The sequence below is a fragment of the Sander lucioperca genome, chromosome 5 (genome assembly GCF_008315115.2).
Source record: "Sander lucioperca isolate FBNREF2018 chromosome 5, SLUC_FBN_1.2, whole genome shotgun sequence".
Classification (NCBI taxonomy): Eukaryota; Metazoa; Chordata; class Actinopteri; order Perciformes; family Percidae; genus Sander; species Sander lucioperca.
The window spans coordinates 44,003,737-44,020,500 of record NC_050177.1 but is presented as its reverse complement, the minus strand read 5'-3'; the positions used below and the strand labels follow the sequence as shown (position 1 = coordinate 44,020,500).

Below are 16,764 nucleotides of genomic sequence, written 5' to 3'. Positions count from 1 at the left end.
AGGGCTCGTGATAGCATGTCAGTATGGTCACACTGGAGCAGAGTTGCGCTAAAACTCCAAAGTGCACACTCTCACACATGGATTCAAACAAAGACATAGTAACACACACAGTGATGTCCCCCTGAGATAGCTCCAGGGTAATCTGCTGACTTCAAGTTGTAAGATATAGATGATATTGCCTTTGGCTCGTCACTGGTGCATGTTTCACAACTGTTCCCCAGGATTAGTTGTATGAAGCCTGCAGCTGGAAGCTCTATTATGGTGTGTGTTTGTGTGTGTGAGTTTGCACATTTGCAGAACTGACTGCATGCTTGGCTGAAAGTGAGAAAATGTGTTATACAGAATGTTTGTACGCTTATGGATGGAGATGATCTACATTTGCCTCTCAAACAATGTCCTATGTGTCTCTGGGTGTGTGTGTCTCTTCTAATTTGTGTGCATGTGTGTGCGTGTTAAAGAGAATAGCTCCAGACTGATTGGAATTCTTCCTGCTAATGCTCGGTAGGGGCTTTGGAAGCTCTGGTTTCAGCCGCTGGTAATCCAGCCAGTCATCTGTGGCTGTCCCTCTCTCTGTATCGCCTCCCCTCATCCAGACACTGTGGATTACACATTTATTATGATAGCTTTATTAGGATTTATAAGCGCTGTGGAAAAGAGACCCCTGCCACCACCTTTCCATAAAAGTTCAGATTTCGGCTAGAGAGGAAGAAGTGAGGTAGGCAGGTTGGAAGGGAGGAGCGCTTATGTATTTTTGAGTGTGAGGAAAATCGAGAAATATGCCTGGAGACAAAAATTAAGACATGAGTGTTGCTGATTGCATGTGCATGCATCTGTGACCAGGCATACATTTGCGTGTGTGTACGAAGAGGTCAGATTCCGTGTCTCGCCATGAACAATTCCACTGTCGTAAATCAGCCGGGGTGTAACCCTTTCGCCCGGACTGCATGAGGAAAGGGAGGGGAGAGAGGGGGGATGTCCAGGCTTTGAACTGACCCCTGGCTGTAAATTGATGTTTTTTTCCCCCTTCATGGGATAAAGCACTTTGTTCGTGTGTGTATGTGTGAGAAAGAGGGAAAGAGAGAGTCAGAAAGAGAGGTGTTTATGTCTCAATACAAAATACTTGGCAGGCTTAGGTGACTAAAAGTGAATTAGTGCATGAGAGAGTGTGTGTGTGGGCACTTCTGTCAGCGCACATGTGTGTGAGTTTCCATCTCTCTGGCAAATCGGACAGACGTACATGTGGAAATGTGTTTTGGGAGGTGGAAGCAGGCTTTATAGGCGGGGAAAAGGATCTTGTACGCAGGAGCTGTTTTCTCGACACCCTGAAAAACGGCTCCCTCCTCAGCTATTTTTCCTCGGCGGCGGCAAAAACGACAACTCCAATCTGGCAACCAGGCTCCAGTCTGGCAACCACATGTGCTCCCCGGCCCCTGTCTCTTTTAATGTCAAACTGTAATCGATCGCATATTCGTGCAACTGCTCGCGCCGACCACAGCTGCTCCTCGCAACACAAATAATTTCTGATGAACATACTCGCAGGGACAAACTTGCCCACTTACAGTTTTTCTTGATTGCTTTGACCTGCCTAACGAAACTGGGATCCACTCGGTTTTCATCATCACTGTCTCAGCAGAGCAGAAGACACCGCTTGCAAATGTGTTAACCCTTTCTCATTGGATTGACACATTTTCCCCACCCTTTTGCAGAACAGTTAACACGGATGTCATTCAAGCAGTCCAAACTCCATTGTTTTAGCTATGGTAACCAAACAGATACCATCTGTTCCTCACTATTAGAAACTACCTATATCAGTATGAAATCACTGAAGCACCTGTTTGACACTCCTTCACACAAATTTTCAATCAGTCTGCAGACCTTAAAGGTGCAGCGTCTGTGTTGTTCTTTGCCAACATGGATGGAAGAGGTCAAAGGCAGATGAGAGTGAGGGGAAGAGGTAGAGGGGTCCAAGAAAGAGGAGTCCGAGTGCGAGGTGGAGGTATAGTTGGAAGGGCTCAGGTTGCTGATGAAATTTTGGCAACTGTTATTGATCACGTTATTAATCATGGCCATGTGGCCCCATCATCAAGACAGAAGAGACTCAGTATCAATAGTGGCTATTTCTTATACTCTACAGTAATAGATGTTTATACTTTACTGTAAGATATTTTATTTTTATGTTCTTAATTTCTTATACTCTAATATATTTTATTTTGGTTTACATGTATTTTGTGTTATATTTACAGTATTTCAGTTTTCAGCCACAGTTTGAAAATAAGAATCAATGGAATCAATAAAATGTGCATCAAAGCATTTCTGATTCTGGATCCAATTCTTTGCAAGAAGGCAAATTTGACAACAAATGGCACTGGCATGAAAGCTGAGTAGAGTAATAGGCTACAGTGACAAGCAATGGTGCACCGATTCCCACTGAGTGCTGTATTTTGTATTTTGTTGTCCACTGTGTAATGGTTGATTGGAAGAGCTCATACACGTGTTTGCAAGTTGTGTTGTTTGAAGGCAAAATTAGCTTTTGTTGCATATTTTAAATGTTTTGGCATGGTTAGAGCCTTTTGCAAACAAAATGTGTCATTTTGCCCATGAGTGCCACTGTTTCGGCCTGTGTGTTAACTGTTTTGAAAAATGTGGAGTTTGAGTTGACTGCTGCATCAAAGCAATCAAGAAAAACTGTAACAAGCTGTGTTCCATGCAGAGACAAAACCTCACAAATGTCTGCAAAAAAACTGACGCACAACCTCCACTTTTGTCCTGTGGGACTAAACCCAGAACTCTATGTGGTTCTGCCAGGTTTTTACTCATTATAATGTATGCATAGGTGACACAATGATTGATTTTTTTGCTGTCTGTGTGAGATAATGGTACTAGGTGTTTTTCTATGTGAATTTCTATCTTTCTGTTTGTGTAATGAGGTCCTGTTGCTGGGTATGTGTGTGTGTGTGTGTGTGTGTGTGTGTGTGTGTGTGTGTGTGTGTGTGTGTGTGTGTGTGTGTGTATGTGTGTGTGTGTGTGTGTGTGTGTGTGTGTGTGTGTGTGTGTGTGTTTGTGTGTGTGTGTGTGTGTGTACTGCATGTGTGTGTGTTTGTGTGTGTACAAGTGTTGCAGGCTGTGAAAGAGTTTTTTTGGAGCGCACAATTCAGAAATGAGATCTGAATATTCATTGCGTCTAACACTTATTATTCCACCAGCGTTTTTTGCCCACGCGTTCAGGAGGCAGTTAGAAATTACAGATCTGTCCCATATATTTAAATTCATCGACAGAGGTGCCAGCTTGCCTAACATGGTCTGCCCAAGTTGCAGTCTCAGGTTAGTCTTGTCTCTACTCAAGATAGACATGTCAGGTTTAGTCTTGCATCAGCTCTGTACACTTGGTGCATGCATGGTTTGACAACATTTTACATAACATTGCTTTTTAGGCATTCCTCGTAATAATTTATCTTAAAAAAAGAAAAGAAAACTCGGCCTTGATGGATCACCCATCGTGTGTCTGGCTTGCCTCTTGCTTATAGAATATCAGAAGGGACCACTCAGAAAATCACTCATCTTTATCCTCATATTAGTCGGGGGAAAAATAAAAATGCAACAACAGGAGGCGAACACGATTAAATCGCCATATCTGTCATCTTTGGAGGAAAGATGGATGTGTGGATTACCTCGGGGGCACAAAGGCCTGTGACCCCTTAGTGGTTTTCTTTCTGAGTCAATGCGTCCCCGGTCAGCCCCAGGAGGCCCTTCAAATTGGCTCTCGCTGCCGGGTAAGATTGATCGGAGGGATACAAATGGCCGCCATCTAATTGTTTAACGGAGACGCAACACATTAGGCCAACAGGATTACACAACCTTCGGTTAATCTATTTACCAAGAGATGTCTGCAATCCCATCCCTCTCCATCTCAACCCCTACCAGTCACAACCCCCCCCCCCAACTGCTTCTTCACCCCGCTGAAATTCAATCCGAGACTGGTGCTTGAATTCCAGGCCTGTTTGAACTCAATCCCCGGCTAAAAGCAGGGTTTTGTTAGCGTTAGCTTAAAGGTTTGGCTCCCTGGAGCCCCTGGTCAAAGTGATGAGAATGCATATAATGTCATAGATAATGCAATCATAATCGGTGGACCGTGAACCCCTCATTAATCATCCCACTGTAATTTTTTAAAAGACAGATGGTCTGGAACGAGTAAGGTTACAATATCACTGAGGACCAGAGGTCAAAGATTCACTCCTTGTGAACTTGTAAGCGCAGAAGCAACAATAAAACGCTACCTGGACATCAGTGGAATATTTTTTTCTTTGTTCTGGCTCTGTGGAGAATAGATGACTGAGGTTATTTGGTTGTTGAGGGTACTAGTTGTTAATGCGAGAGGGGGTTTAATCTCCAACAGGAAGTGCTGGAGTTGTGTGTGTGTGCGTGTTTGTGTTTGAGCTCTTTTTATACCTGAGTTGTGTGTTCATCCGTGTAACCTGTTGTTCTTTAGTCTATAACTCCACCTGCCCGACCATATATGTTCTTCTCTGGTCAAAACTCAATCTGTGGAAGAGTCTTTCGCTGTTTACAACACTATCTCTCCTCCGCCTATGGATTTCTCTTTGTAGCGTCAAGAGTGTGTATGACCCAATTTTAGCGTTGTCACACTCCCTGAGGATAGGTTTGATTTGTGCAGCGGTGACACACTGGAGGGAGGAGACGAGTGTAAGCCATTATCTGTGCTTTAACCTTCACATGTTAAAGGCGTCTGAACGCAGATAGCGCGGCTGCTTGAAATATGGCCTCATTATCAGCTGCAGCAGAAAGGGCTTGAGATAAGATCACTCACTGGAGCTTTAATGAAAACCAATTGATTTGCACTCTTGAAGACAAAAAAAGCAAAGGCGTTAAGCTCATTTCGAGCTTTCTGAGGCGTACTTTGTAGCAGCACAAGGTTTCCCAGGGTGACCTGAGTATCTGCAGAAAATGAAGTTAGACATTATTTTGCCAGCTTGTAGGAAAAGTGGCTGAGATGCTAGCGTCAGCCGAGAGGAAATTGGATCACTTTTATTGATGCCAACCATTAGTTCAGTGTGTTGCCATACACTCTAGCGTTGGCAATTCAGCTTTGTGGCCATACAGCTCTGTAACGCCTCTGACTTTGAATGGAAGCCAAATTCAAAGACAAATGGAAGTGATTGCCTTGTGGCATGGCCCACTGTTTGACTTTCCCAGCAGGAGCAAAGAGTGGGGGATTTAGGAGAGCAACACTAAACAGACATGGAGAAAGCACTGGGCTAAGATAGCTTTTTCTGTCTTTCTTTGATCATCTCACTAGCTCCTTCTCCAGTCACTTCCATCCAGGCGAAGGATATCACAAGACACACCATCTCACTGGCCTGGCAGCCACCGGATAGAGCCAACGGGGTCATCCTGGAGTATGAGGTCAAGTACTATGAGAAGGTGAGGGTCCTATGGGAGATGTAATTTCTGCCGATGAAAGAATTTCCAAAAGAATAGCAATGCGTTTCAAAAGACTGTAAGAACATCACACCACATCTGATTGTTCTCTCTTTGTTTCTGTCTCTGTCTCACCATCTGTCATCCTCAGGACCAAAATGAAAGAAGCTACAGAATCATAAAAACCACGTCAAGGAACACCGACATCAAAGGTCTCACCCCCCTCACTTCCTATGTGTTCCATGTGCGCGCTCGCACCGCGGCCGGCTACGGGGAATTCAGTGGCCCGTTTGAGTTCATGACCAACTCGGGTGAGTTCAGCCACGCCACTCCTGCTCAGCCTGCCTTGATGACATCAGTGCACTGCAGATCCTGAGAGGCTCGATGCCAGCTCTGCAAAATCCCGCAATGATAGCATGTTTTACGAGTTTGTCTCTTTCATTGTAGTCATTAATCAAAATAGCTGACGTCTATAAAAGATAAATGATATTGTGCTCCAGCACCTGACTGGCAACTTGAGTAGGTTCCATTATTCAAGTTTCAATGAGTCTCAGTGAATGTGCCATCTACTGTAGGGTTCAACTTCTATGGGTTTTTGAAGAATGATACCATTTCTGATATTTGTAGTTGGAACTGCTGAAAGGGACTTTTTGCTTACCGTTAGTAGCCATGAATGCTATCATTTATTTTGGTTTTCCGTGTTTCCACCAGACACTAACACTTTATAAAACCCTAAGATAACAACAGTAGCAGCAAGTGGACTCTGATTTGAACATTTTCAATTAGCTTCTTAAACCCCACTGACCCTCCAGTTATTACAGACTCGTGCAATGTAGCCAAAGATAGTTAAACCCCAAATAACTTTATTTTAAGTTCTAGAGGAGATCCCAAATTTTCCAAATATTTCCACTTGATGCAATGGAACAGCCACAATACATCTGGAATCTTGGGAGAAGCTGATACAAAATATAAGTATGCATTTATACAAGTAAATATATAATACTGTCAGACAGTGTGGAATAACATTATTTTAACAACTTTAAGTTACTGAAGGGGAAATAAAAGAAAAAACTGAATGTTAAGGAGTTGGAATTATTTCGACTGAAGAGCCTAGACAAGTTCAATAATAACATGTCATCAAACAAACCTAAGCTTACTAAACTTTTTTTTTTTTTAATATCTGATTTCCTCTAGTAAATATTATGCTATATGATATTAACTGTTAATGGGAAATTATGGCATAGACTAGAGGGTTACAGAGTTCCACTGTAAGCCCAGGTGTCCCGTTTGTAATGCAGATAGAGACAGCAGCGCATGATAATGACATGATCAAGCACACATGCTAATGGGCCGACATTGTCTCAATGGAATAGGAAGAGAGACACTGGCATGAAGTGTGAGGGGGGGTCAATGACTTTGACAAACACAGAATGTACACAGGCTCTTTCATGTGCGGCGACTCGATCGAGCGCAATGATATTGACTTTGCTCTTTCTCTCTGCCCAACCGCCCTCCCTTTCTCTTCCCTCTGCTCCTCTCCTTTTCTTTCCCCCATCTTTCTTCTATTTTTCCTCAGTTCCAGCTCCCATTATCGGTGATGGGGCCAACTCCACAGTGTTACTGGTGTCAGTGGTGGGCAGCGTGGTCCTCCTCATCATCCTCATCAGTGCTTTCGTCATCAGCCGAAGGTGAGCTTCATCCCGCTGTCCCTTCTGCTTTCTGTCTGTCCTTCTTTCCTCCCAGATGAGGGATGTCTTGCTTTAGCGCCGGGGAAAAGTGGTTGTCAGAAGATGGATGTCACTCGAAAACACACTCGCAAACACATACACACGCACACACACACACACACACACATTGAGCCAGACAGATGAGATGAGTGATGACTTGCCACACCGGAGACGTGATTGACAGCTCCGACAGCTGAAAAGATGTAATCAGCGACCCCTCACTCCCTGTCCTCTGCATCCATCCCCGCTCCTCCCATTCCTCCATCCCTCTATCTCTCAGCTAGCGGCTGTAATCCCGGCCACCAGTTATTCTCTCCCGCTGTGCCTTGCTGATGGCTGCAAAGAGAACGAGAGAGAGAGAGAGAGAGAGAGGAGAAATAAATAGAGGGAGAGGGATAGGAGGGTGGACAATGAGATAAGCGGGCAATGAAAAGTAGGAGATAGAATACGGAGAGAGTGAGACAGAAAGGCATCAGGTGGATTTGCAGTGACCCAATCTCAGGGTGTTAACCAGTGAGCAGGACAAAGCACCGTCACACAGATTACATGCAGATGGGGCTGCCTCACCTCAGGGTGTTAACCACACTCCCCCTATCTGTGTGTGTGTGTGTATGTGTTGGGGGTGTATGTATATGCACATCCTTGTGTGAAAAAAGCATTGTTTTCATTTGTGTGGTAGCGCTGTGGAAAGGGGAGCGTTAATTGTTTGAGTGTTGATTCCTGCGCGTGTGTGTAAGTACCTTTTTATGGGCATTCGTTGATAGTTTTTTGTGTGAGTGTGCCTCTTTATATGGAAAGCAAATCATTGTTTGCATGTGTGTATTGGTGTTGGGAATAATGGGGAGTGAAGGGAGCTGTTGATTGTGTGTGTGTGTGTGTGTGTGTGTGTGTGTGTGTGCGTGCGTGTGTGTGTCCTCTCTTTCCATGTGATTGCTCCTCTCCCCAGCCAAGCAGGTGGTTGTCTCAGCCTTTTTTATATGCAATGTGACGGCCACTGTCATTGTGCTGCTGCGGCCATCCTGTGATTGTGGGGAGGGACTGTAATCACGTAGCCGTTTACCATCATTACACAACCATAGAGGAGAACAATGTCTCGCACATCTGGTCATTTCCACCACTGACCCAACACATCAATATAAGCACAGGTGTCAGGCTGCCTGAGGATTCGGAGGGATTTAAGTGCATCTTCTCTCGGATTGATTTGCTACTATATATGCTCAATGCCCTTCAGAAACCATCAGTGCAGCAGGATACTTTTGATTTAAAGTAGCAATAGCACAATGTGAAAATAGTCGATTACGAGTAAAATGTGTTTAAAGTTTACTTTAATGTAAGTACTGAATTATTACTAGCAAAATATACTTAAAGCCAGACACGGCAGGCAGAAAGACAGAATCATTTTTTTATCAGACTTTTCTCACACCCTGAGCCAGAATCCCCCACTTCAGTAGCACTTACATATAGGCCTGTCGCAATATGCAATAAATCAATTAATCGCGTGATAAATAAAAATGAGCTTGATAATTTTTAAATAGAAATTAATTAAATTAAATTAGAAATTTCCATTTTATTTATTGTTTTTGATTGTGTTTGGTTTTCATTCCACTGCATTTTTTGTTAACAGAGACTGAGAGTCCATTTTATTTATTGTTTTTGGTTGTTTTGTTCATTTATTGTGGATATTTAAAATGTCTTCCAGTTCTAGTGTTAAATATTCTTTAGAAATAAAAGTTTATAGATCTTTGAAAAGGTGTACCTGCATTATTATGCCATTATCATTAAATTAGATGAAAATGGTCTCAGAACGACAATATTATCGTTTATTGCAATAATTTCTGGGACAATATTTTGTTATCGTGACAGCCCTACTTACATACACCAAACCTTCCAGTTTTATTCTGATATTCTGAAGGTTTGTACTGAGGGGTTTGTTCATATATCACTCATAGCTGGATTTATATACCATTTTATTCCTAAAAATATAGCAAAATGAATACTGCGGACTGTTTTTAGAGAAATGATGGTAAAGGAGGAGCTAATTTAAATTAATACATTTATTATATACAGTATATTTGATCTTAAGGGAATAGTTCAACAAATGCTTAAAGTCCCCATATTATGAAAAAATCACGTTTTCTGGGATTTGGGGTGTTATTTTGTGTCTCTGGTGCTTCCACACACATACAAACTTGGGAAAAAAAAAACATCCATGCTGTTTTGAGTGAGATACGGGTTTCTGTATGTAACCTGCCTTCAGTCTCCAGGTGAGATGTTCAAAATCTGCAGGTCTTTCTACGTCACTAGCCGAAACGGTTAGCCCCCTCGTTCTCAATGGCAAAACACTGCTACAACACACACGAGTTCACCATAATCTACAAAAGAACTACTTACATGTCCCTATTCTGCAGGTATTCCACGCAAAGTTGGAAGTGCGCCCTCGTTTAGAAGAAGTCTCCAGGCTAATCCTGCCTTGTACTAACTGAAATTAGAGAAACAGCTAGCTAGCTGATGTGATCCTTACCGAGCTACTGTATGCTAAGCAAAGCTAACCCTCCCCCGGTTGTATCTTCATATTTAACAGACAGAGATAAAATCGTATCAAAGGTTTTTCATCCAACATCCTCATAACTAAGAGCAATTATTAACTGAGACAAACCAACTCTAAAAATCACTTAGGCTAGCAATCAAAAGCAGTTTCTGCCTTTCTGTCTAATGAGCTCCCTTTAATGAATAACAAGAATATCAATGTCTGATCAGCAATCAGGGATTGTGTCGCACTTAATTTACTGTATGTGTGGGTTAGGGGGGTAAGTGGGTTTGGAGTCTCGGTTTAAGTGTTTACCGAATTGACACTTGTGTTCCATTATTATTATTATTTTTTTTATTATTTTTTGTTTTTAAGTGAGATGCTCTGCTTTTTATTGTGACACATTCTCCCTGACATTTGAAACCTTAGCTGTCACCGTGACTGACCGTCCTGCTGTTTTTTCCCCCAGAAGGAGTAAGTACAGCAAGGCCAAGCAGGACTCTGACGAAGAGAAGCACTTACATCAAGGTAAATCAGAGTTAACACTCCACCTACACACTCTATAATTAAAATAAAACATTAGCGCTGTCAGGTGTTTTCATGTACATGCACTCTAAACCGCAAATGAAGCCCATGAAATGGGGGAAAAAAACAAACTATTTTTGAATTTAATGTACTTGCATCCTAACATGCTCCAAACACCTCATTACCAAGTCGTCAGCATTGTTTTTTTGCATCCAACTAACATTTCAAGCTAATGAGCTCCATCTTCATTGGAGTCAGCCATAGTGACATGAAAAGCAAGGGAGTCAGAGTGTGAAGCGAGGTATGGAGAGAAGAAAGGAGGAGGAGGTTCCAGAGAGGAAGGCGGTGTATAGCCTGCAGCATGATGGAAATAAAGAACAGATGGAGTGTACTTGCCAGAATGAATTAACCTTCATTTTTCACTCCCTTCTTTATTTTTCTTTGCAAACTTCTTTCCTCAGGAGTGAGGATCTACGTTGACCCCTTTACCTATGAGGACCCAAACCAAGCCGTCCGCGAGTTCGCCAAAGAGATTGACGCCTCCTGTATCAAGATTGAAAAAGTTATTGGCATTGGTGAGGAGTTTTGTTTTTAATCCAGCAACTTCAGTACATTCTGCCATTTTTCATTAATTATTATAAACGCATTGTTATGGAGAGCCTTTGCAGTAACGGTAATATTGTAACCCACTTTGCATAAAAGCATCCACCTAATGTGATAATAGTATATTTGGTATTCGTTTCATGCAAATATTCTGTAGCCAGCATATCTTTCTCAGTGATTCATGTCGTTGCTTGTCTGTGTATGGTCTCATATGCACTCCTTGTGAATAAAAAAATCATTGTTTTCTTAGACAATATTATTTGGTCTGCCTCTAGAGAGTTCAATGAGTAAAAAAATAAAAACTCAGAGGAGGCTAAATATGTTGTCTGTTCTATTCCTGTGGCCAGAGAAAAGTCAACCAATGACAAAATAATAAAGATAAAGAATCAATACCCATTTCCCCTCTCTCTCTCTCTCTCTCTCTCTCTCGCTCTCTCTCTCTCTGCTCCAGTGGGTGATGGGATGGAGGGGAGTAAGGGATTAGAGACCCTGATCAATGTTTAAAGTGGACCCCTTCTAACCTGCACACACACAAAAACACACACATAGGCACGCACCATCACCCACTCCCTTCTCAATGTGATTTATAGTCCTCGCACTGTAGTATCGAAGTGCTTGTGTATCATCATTTCCACATTTTTAACCCGAGCGTGTGTTTTCAGGGGAGTTCGGCGAGGTCTGCAGCGGCCGCCTGAAGATGCCAGGCAAGAGGGAGATCTGCGTGGCCATCAAGACGCTAAAGGCCGGCTACACCGACAAGCAGAGGAGGGACTTCCTGTCCGAGGCCAGCATCATGGGCCAGTTTGACCACCCCAACATCATTCACCTTGAGGGCGTGGTCACCAAATGTATGTCAAGCATGTTATTTTCTTTACTTTTTACGTACAGTAGCATTAGAATTGTTCCATTTCGAAATGATGCGAAGAACATAATTTGATCATCATTCTATTGCTTTTCGAGTAAGCTTAATCTTTTTTGGAGAAATTAAATTGCTACAGGAAATTGCAATAATACTCAGCAGACACATTTACGCACACAAAGACTTTTATAATGACACAGGAAGGACATTCATTTTTGCTGTCCCTGTTCTCCCTTAAAAAATAACCTAACACTAAATCCTTACAAACTACGTATGCGGTTTTGGGTGACTTTGGAAAAGGGTGAGTGTAGGGACAAACCAATCTTGACTAGCCAAAAGTGTGTGTTTGTGTGGTGTTGTGTTAATGCTGGCATATCCAAAGACATACAAGCATTAATGTTGCACATGTTCTACAAGATCTGTATTCACACATATATGTGTGTTGTCCGAACATCTCATCCGTGGGTATCCCCAGGTGGGCTTTGTCCAGATTGAAGGGGTCCAGCATTGGTGGGGAGGGAGAGGTGGAGTCAGAGGTAGCTGGGCAGTTGGGAGGGGGTGTAATGGGTCCAGGAACAGGCCCTGTAGCACTGCACCAAGCTCATTAATCATGGTGTCAGCTGTAAATGTGTTTGGGGTTAGGGAGTGATACCCTATCCCTTCTCTATCTGCTGCTGCATGGCCACAACACACCAGCCAAATCTCCCTCCCTCTGCCCTTGGCACTCTCTCTGTTTCTCCCTACCTTTTACACCTTCCCCCATTGCTTTTTGTTAGGCTTGAGGTGTATGTGTGTGTGTGTGTGTGTGTGTGTGTTCTTGTCAGCACATGTCGGCATCTGTGCACCCTTGATTGCACGCGTCTGAGCGTGAGTGTTACCATAGCTGATGGCCAGCCTCAGCTCGGGTTAGATGGATGAAGTGCCTTAATGTGTCGTGACACAACAGCCTGGCCCTATCTGTGCTAGATAACACCGTCTCTCCCACTGTTGTACACACTGTATACACTGTACACACACACACACACACACACACACACTGCCAGAGCTGAAAGTGAACAGCAGCACAGGCAGAATTGCTTATCACCTATCACACCTCTCACCACGGGGGGATGACCTCTCAGACCTCACAGAGACGGAGTGAAAAAGACAGAAAAAAGGCGGACAGATGGACAGGAGGAAGGAAAATAAATCTGAGACAAGTAGCAGACAGTGAAGGTACAAATAGAGATGCAGAGAGAAAAAGACAGGAAGGCGGTTAGGAGCTGATGGATTAAAGGAAAGACAGAGAACAACAGTGGCAACGACAGAGAGAGAAAGCAGAGGGTGGTAGAACTACTGAACCGGAGGCTGAAAAAGAAAGAGACGGAGCGAGACGGAGAGAGAGAGATGAAGGAGAAGCAGATGAGCTACACAGCAGTGACAGGAGCCGACATGGAAGGATGGTGAGCCAAAGCAAGAAGATCAACACGAAAACTACCACTCTACCTCCATCCACTCTTACTTTTTAGAGCTTGACACAAGGTTTGGGCAAATTAGTCCTTTACACTTGAGTGTGTCAGTGGAATCTATTAAAAATCCATTATTTGAATTGCACTCCCCTCTCCATTACAATCAAGTTAAAAGGAATTCTCAATCTGGTCTCAGTTTGCTGGCATGTCCAACAGAGCCAATTAAGCCTTATTAATTATGGAAGAACTCCAAATAGACACTAAAATACATAAATCTGCAAAAATCTCTCACCGAGGACTGCTGGCTGTAGTCCAGCATCTTGAAGCCTGTATAGACTTAATGTTTCTATCATGCTAGTGTGTAATTAAAATCCAGCCTCTGTTGGAGCTTGAAATGAGACTTGATATGTTTAACAGCTGATTTACATAAAGTAACAGTGTGCTAATTTAAAAAAGATCTGCATTTAAAAGCCAGATCTTTGTTCGCTGCAAACGCCAGAGCCTCTGGAGAGCGTTTGCCCAACGTTCCCCCAGTATTGTCCCCCTGTTGCGTTTTTCCCCTTTGCCTGTTTTGTTGGCAGGTGATAATCTGCCCACTGGTGGGGCCCTTGCCCAGAGTTCATTGCCAAAGGCAGCAGGGCGTATTCAGTAAACAAGGAATTAGCATGCAAATGGGAAGGGAGGAAGAGGGCGGGGCTGGGAAGGCGAGAGTTTAAGGTCGCAGGTCAGACGCTCCTCAGACTTGATTGGGGAGCTGTCAATCACCGGCAGCCCCGGGGCAGAGGCGAGCAACAAAGGGAACAAAGATGGCTGACAAAGAGGGCCCCTGCTTTCCCCCAACTTTAACTCTACTTCCTCTTTTTGGGACATCGCCGGAGCGCCCCGTAATTAATGGGGTGCCAATCACGCAGCGGGTAAGGCGGTGACTGACAGCCTCTTGGCATGGCGAGAGGCCTGCTGTGGAGTGGAGGAACTTCACCTTCAAGACCTCAGCTGCCACCGCTCGGCTGGCTTTCTGCTGCTTTAGGCATTCTGCTGGAGTTCACGAGAGTTTCAACACATCCTCCCCTCTAGGTATTAGGTTTAAGTCAGCACTTCTCTTTAACACAATACGCTTTTTAGTCCACCTTAACTGTGCCACTTGAAATGGAACGCAAAGAGCAGCGCTGTTCTAGGGGGAATTTGTGGCAGCACTTTTCAGCATGTGTTGTTGGCATGGCTGGTTAGGCACCAGCTTGCTGCCATTTTGGGACAAAAACAAGCCACCCTCTCTTCCTTTCCTTTTTTCCCTATCTCTTTCTCTCTCCTCCTCATGATCGCTATCCCCCCTCATCCTAAGAGACAAAGACAGACAGAGACCCACCAGGGATTGTCCCCCGTCCCCACCGCCTGCCCCGGCTCAGATAAAGACACAGGCGCTCCCCCAAGAGAGACGGAGAGGGGAAGACAGAGGGATGAGGTGAAAAAGGCCAGAGAGGAGTGGCGGGGATTGGTGTGTGTGTGTGTGTGGGGGGGGTGGGGTGGAGGAAGCAATAGAGAGGGAGTGACAGATGCGCTAAAAGTTGGCAGAGGAGAAAGAGGGCAAAGGGACAGTGAGTGACATAAATAGCGAGTCAGAGGGATTCTGGGTGACTGTGATGAGACTTATTATAAGGAGTCCAACGTCGGTTCATATTTGCATAAACACAAGATGGTGTGTGTGTATGTGCGTGTATGTGTGTGTGTGTGTAGTGGTGTGTTTCAGTGGAGATGCCTCTGCATGTGCAGGGAAAGAACGGGGATGTCAGGGCAACCGTAACACTGAGCTAATTAAATCACTACGGGACAGAGATGGATGGCCTAACACACACTCACACACACACACACACACGCACACACATTCCCCCGAGAACCCCCCTGCTGTGTTGGGCTGTGATGTGCATCGTTTACCTCTATAATCATCTGCCTCTCATTCACTCTCTCTCTCTCTCTCTCTCTCTCTCTCTCTCTCTCTCTCTCTCTCTCTCTCTCTCTAGGTAAGCCAGTGATGATTATCACAGAGTACATGGAAAACGGATCGCTGGATGCATTCCTGAGGGTCAGTCATGCGTTTCTGTCTGCGTACATGTGTGTGAGCGTGCGATACGACTGTAGCATGCTGATCCAATCTAATCGCTGTAATGTCGATTAGATTGTAAGTTGCGCAGGTTTCACCTCTGTGATTCCAGGGTTCACTACACTTTGGGTTTTAGATGATGCTTAGCTACTTTATCCAGTTATTATACACATAGTGTTTAAAAAAGGAATATGCAGCACTTGAAAACCTGATTCACAATGGTAGTTGTAAGCAAATGGAGTTAAGGTTGTTGAAAAATATATAGGGACGTTTGTATAGTAATATTTCTGTCAACAACCATAACTACATTTGCTTAAGGCTACATTATAATGTGTATAAGATACTATTTACTACATTTTATATACAGCCTATGAATGTTAAGGATTTTTACTTTTAAATAAATGCATATAGGGGGAGCAGTAACTATTGAAAAATACATAAATAAGCACTTAAACGTACGTAACAAAACAATCTAAGCTGTAATATAAGTTAACAAATGTCCCCATATTTCATTACAGCTACATTGTAGTGTCTTATTGTGTGTTATAAACCATTTATTAAAACTGAGACAGAATTCACTCATGTATAACTGAACAGTATTAGTCACCTTAATTTAACAGAAAAACATTCTTATTGCGACTGGAATAAAATTGAAATAAGAATTATTTTTTGCAGTTACATGTTGAACACATTCCAAAACATTTAAGATGGCAGTAAAATGATATGGTACACGGTGTTTAAACATTTAGCTTTTCTTTTCTGCAGAAGAACGATGGCCGTTTCACAGTGATTCAGCTGGTGGGCATCCTGCGTGGAATTGCATCGGGCATGAAGTACCTGTCAGACATGAGCTACGTTCACCGCGATCTAGCAGCTCGCAACATCCTGGTCAACAGCAACTTGGTGTGCAAGGTGTCCGACTTTGGCATGTCCCGAGTGCTGGAGGACGATCCCGAGGCTGCGTACACCACCCGGGTGAGTGTGTGTGTGCGTGCGTGCGTGCGTGCGTGCGTGCGTGCATGTGTGCGTGTGTGTGTAGGCAAACATGTGTCCAGTGACTCAGTGGTCTGTGTGCGTGTCACCTTGCTTGTCAGCTTTTCAGCTTTCATTTATCAGCCCATCTTTCAATTACAGGGAGGGAAGATCCCCATCCGCTGGACGGCCCCGGAGGCCATCGCTTACAGGAAGTTCACCTCGGCCAGCGACGTGTGGAGCTACGGCATTGTCATGTGGGAGGTGATGTCATATGGCGAGCGACCATACTGGGACATGAGTAACCAAGACGTAAGTCTAGAGAAATGTAATTTACCTGCAGGCAAACATACGTAAATAATAAACAGCTTGAATATGTTTGGGATATTGGAGCTTGAGCAAATCATTCCCAGTTGCATGTGTACTGTCAAACATTTTTAAAAGATACTTCATCATTTTAACTTGGTTATGTAATCAAATTACCTGCAGGGGTGATAAAAACATCAGTATATATTCTATATATTCTCATTAAATGTCTTGCGTAGGTGCCTAAAGTGAGGTGACTTTTTCAG

At 43.6% G+C, this 16,764-nt stretch overlaps 1 protein-coding gene across 4 annotated transcripts in view; it reads left to right on the top strand.

Moving 5' to 3' along the window:
* The window catches only part of epha4l (eph receptor A4, like), a 57,183-nt gene that overhangs the window by 32,145 nt on the left and 8,274 nt on the right, over positions 1–16,764 (top strand). Inside the window, exons 6-14 of one of the 4 annotated variants that reach the window (XM_031283601.2) lie at positions 5,315–5,439; positions 5,588–5,747; positions 7,019–7,124; positions 10,163–10,218; positions 10,677–10,790; positions 11,481–11,666; positions 15,141–15,202; positions 15,986–16,195; positions 16,355–16,504. In XM_031283601.2, coding sequence (XP_031139461.1) covers positions 5,315–5,439; positions 5,588–5,747; positions 7,019–7,124; positions 10,163–10,218; positions 10,677–10,790; positions 11,481–11,666; positions 15,141–15,202; positions 15,986–16,195; positions 16,355–16,504 — 1,169 coding nt within the window. Of the gene's footprint in view, positions 1–5,314; positions 5,440–5,587; positions 5,748–7,012; positions 7,125–10,159; positions 10,219–10,676; positions 10,791–11,480; positions 11,667–15,140; positions 15,203–15,985; positions 16,196–16,354; positions 16,505–16,764 lie in introns of all 4 variants that reach the window. The other 3 variants (XM_031283599.2, XM_031283600.2, XM_031283598.2) reach the window with 3 other exon arrangements.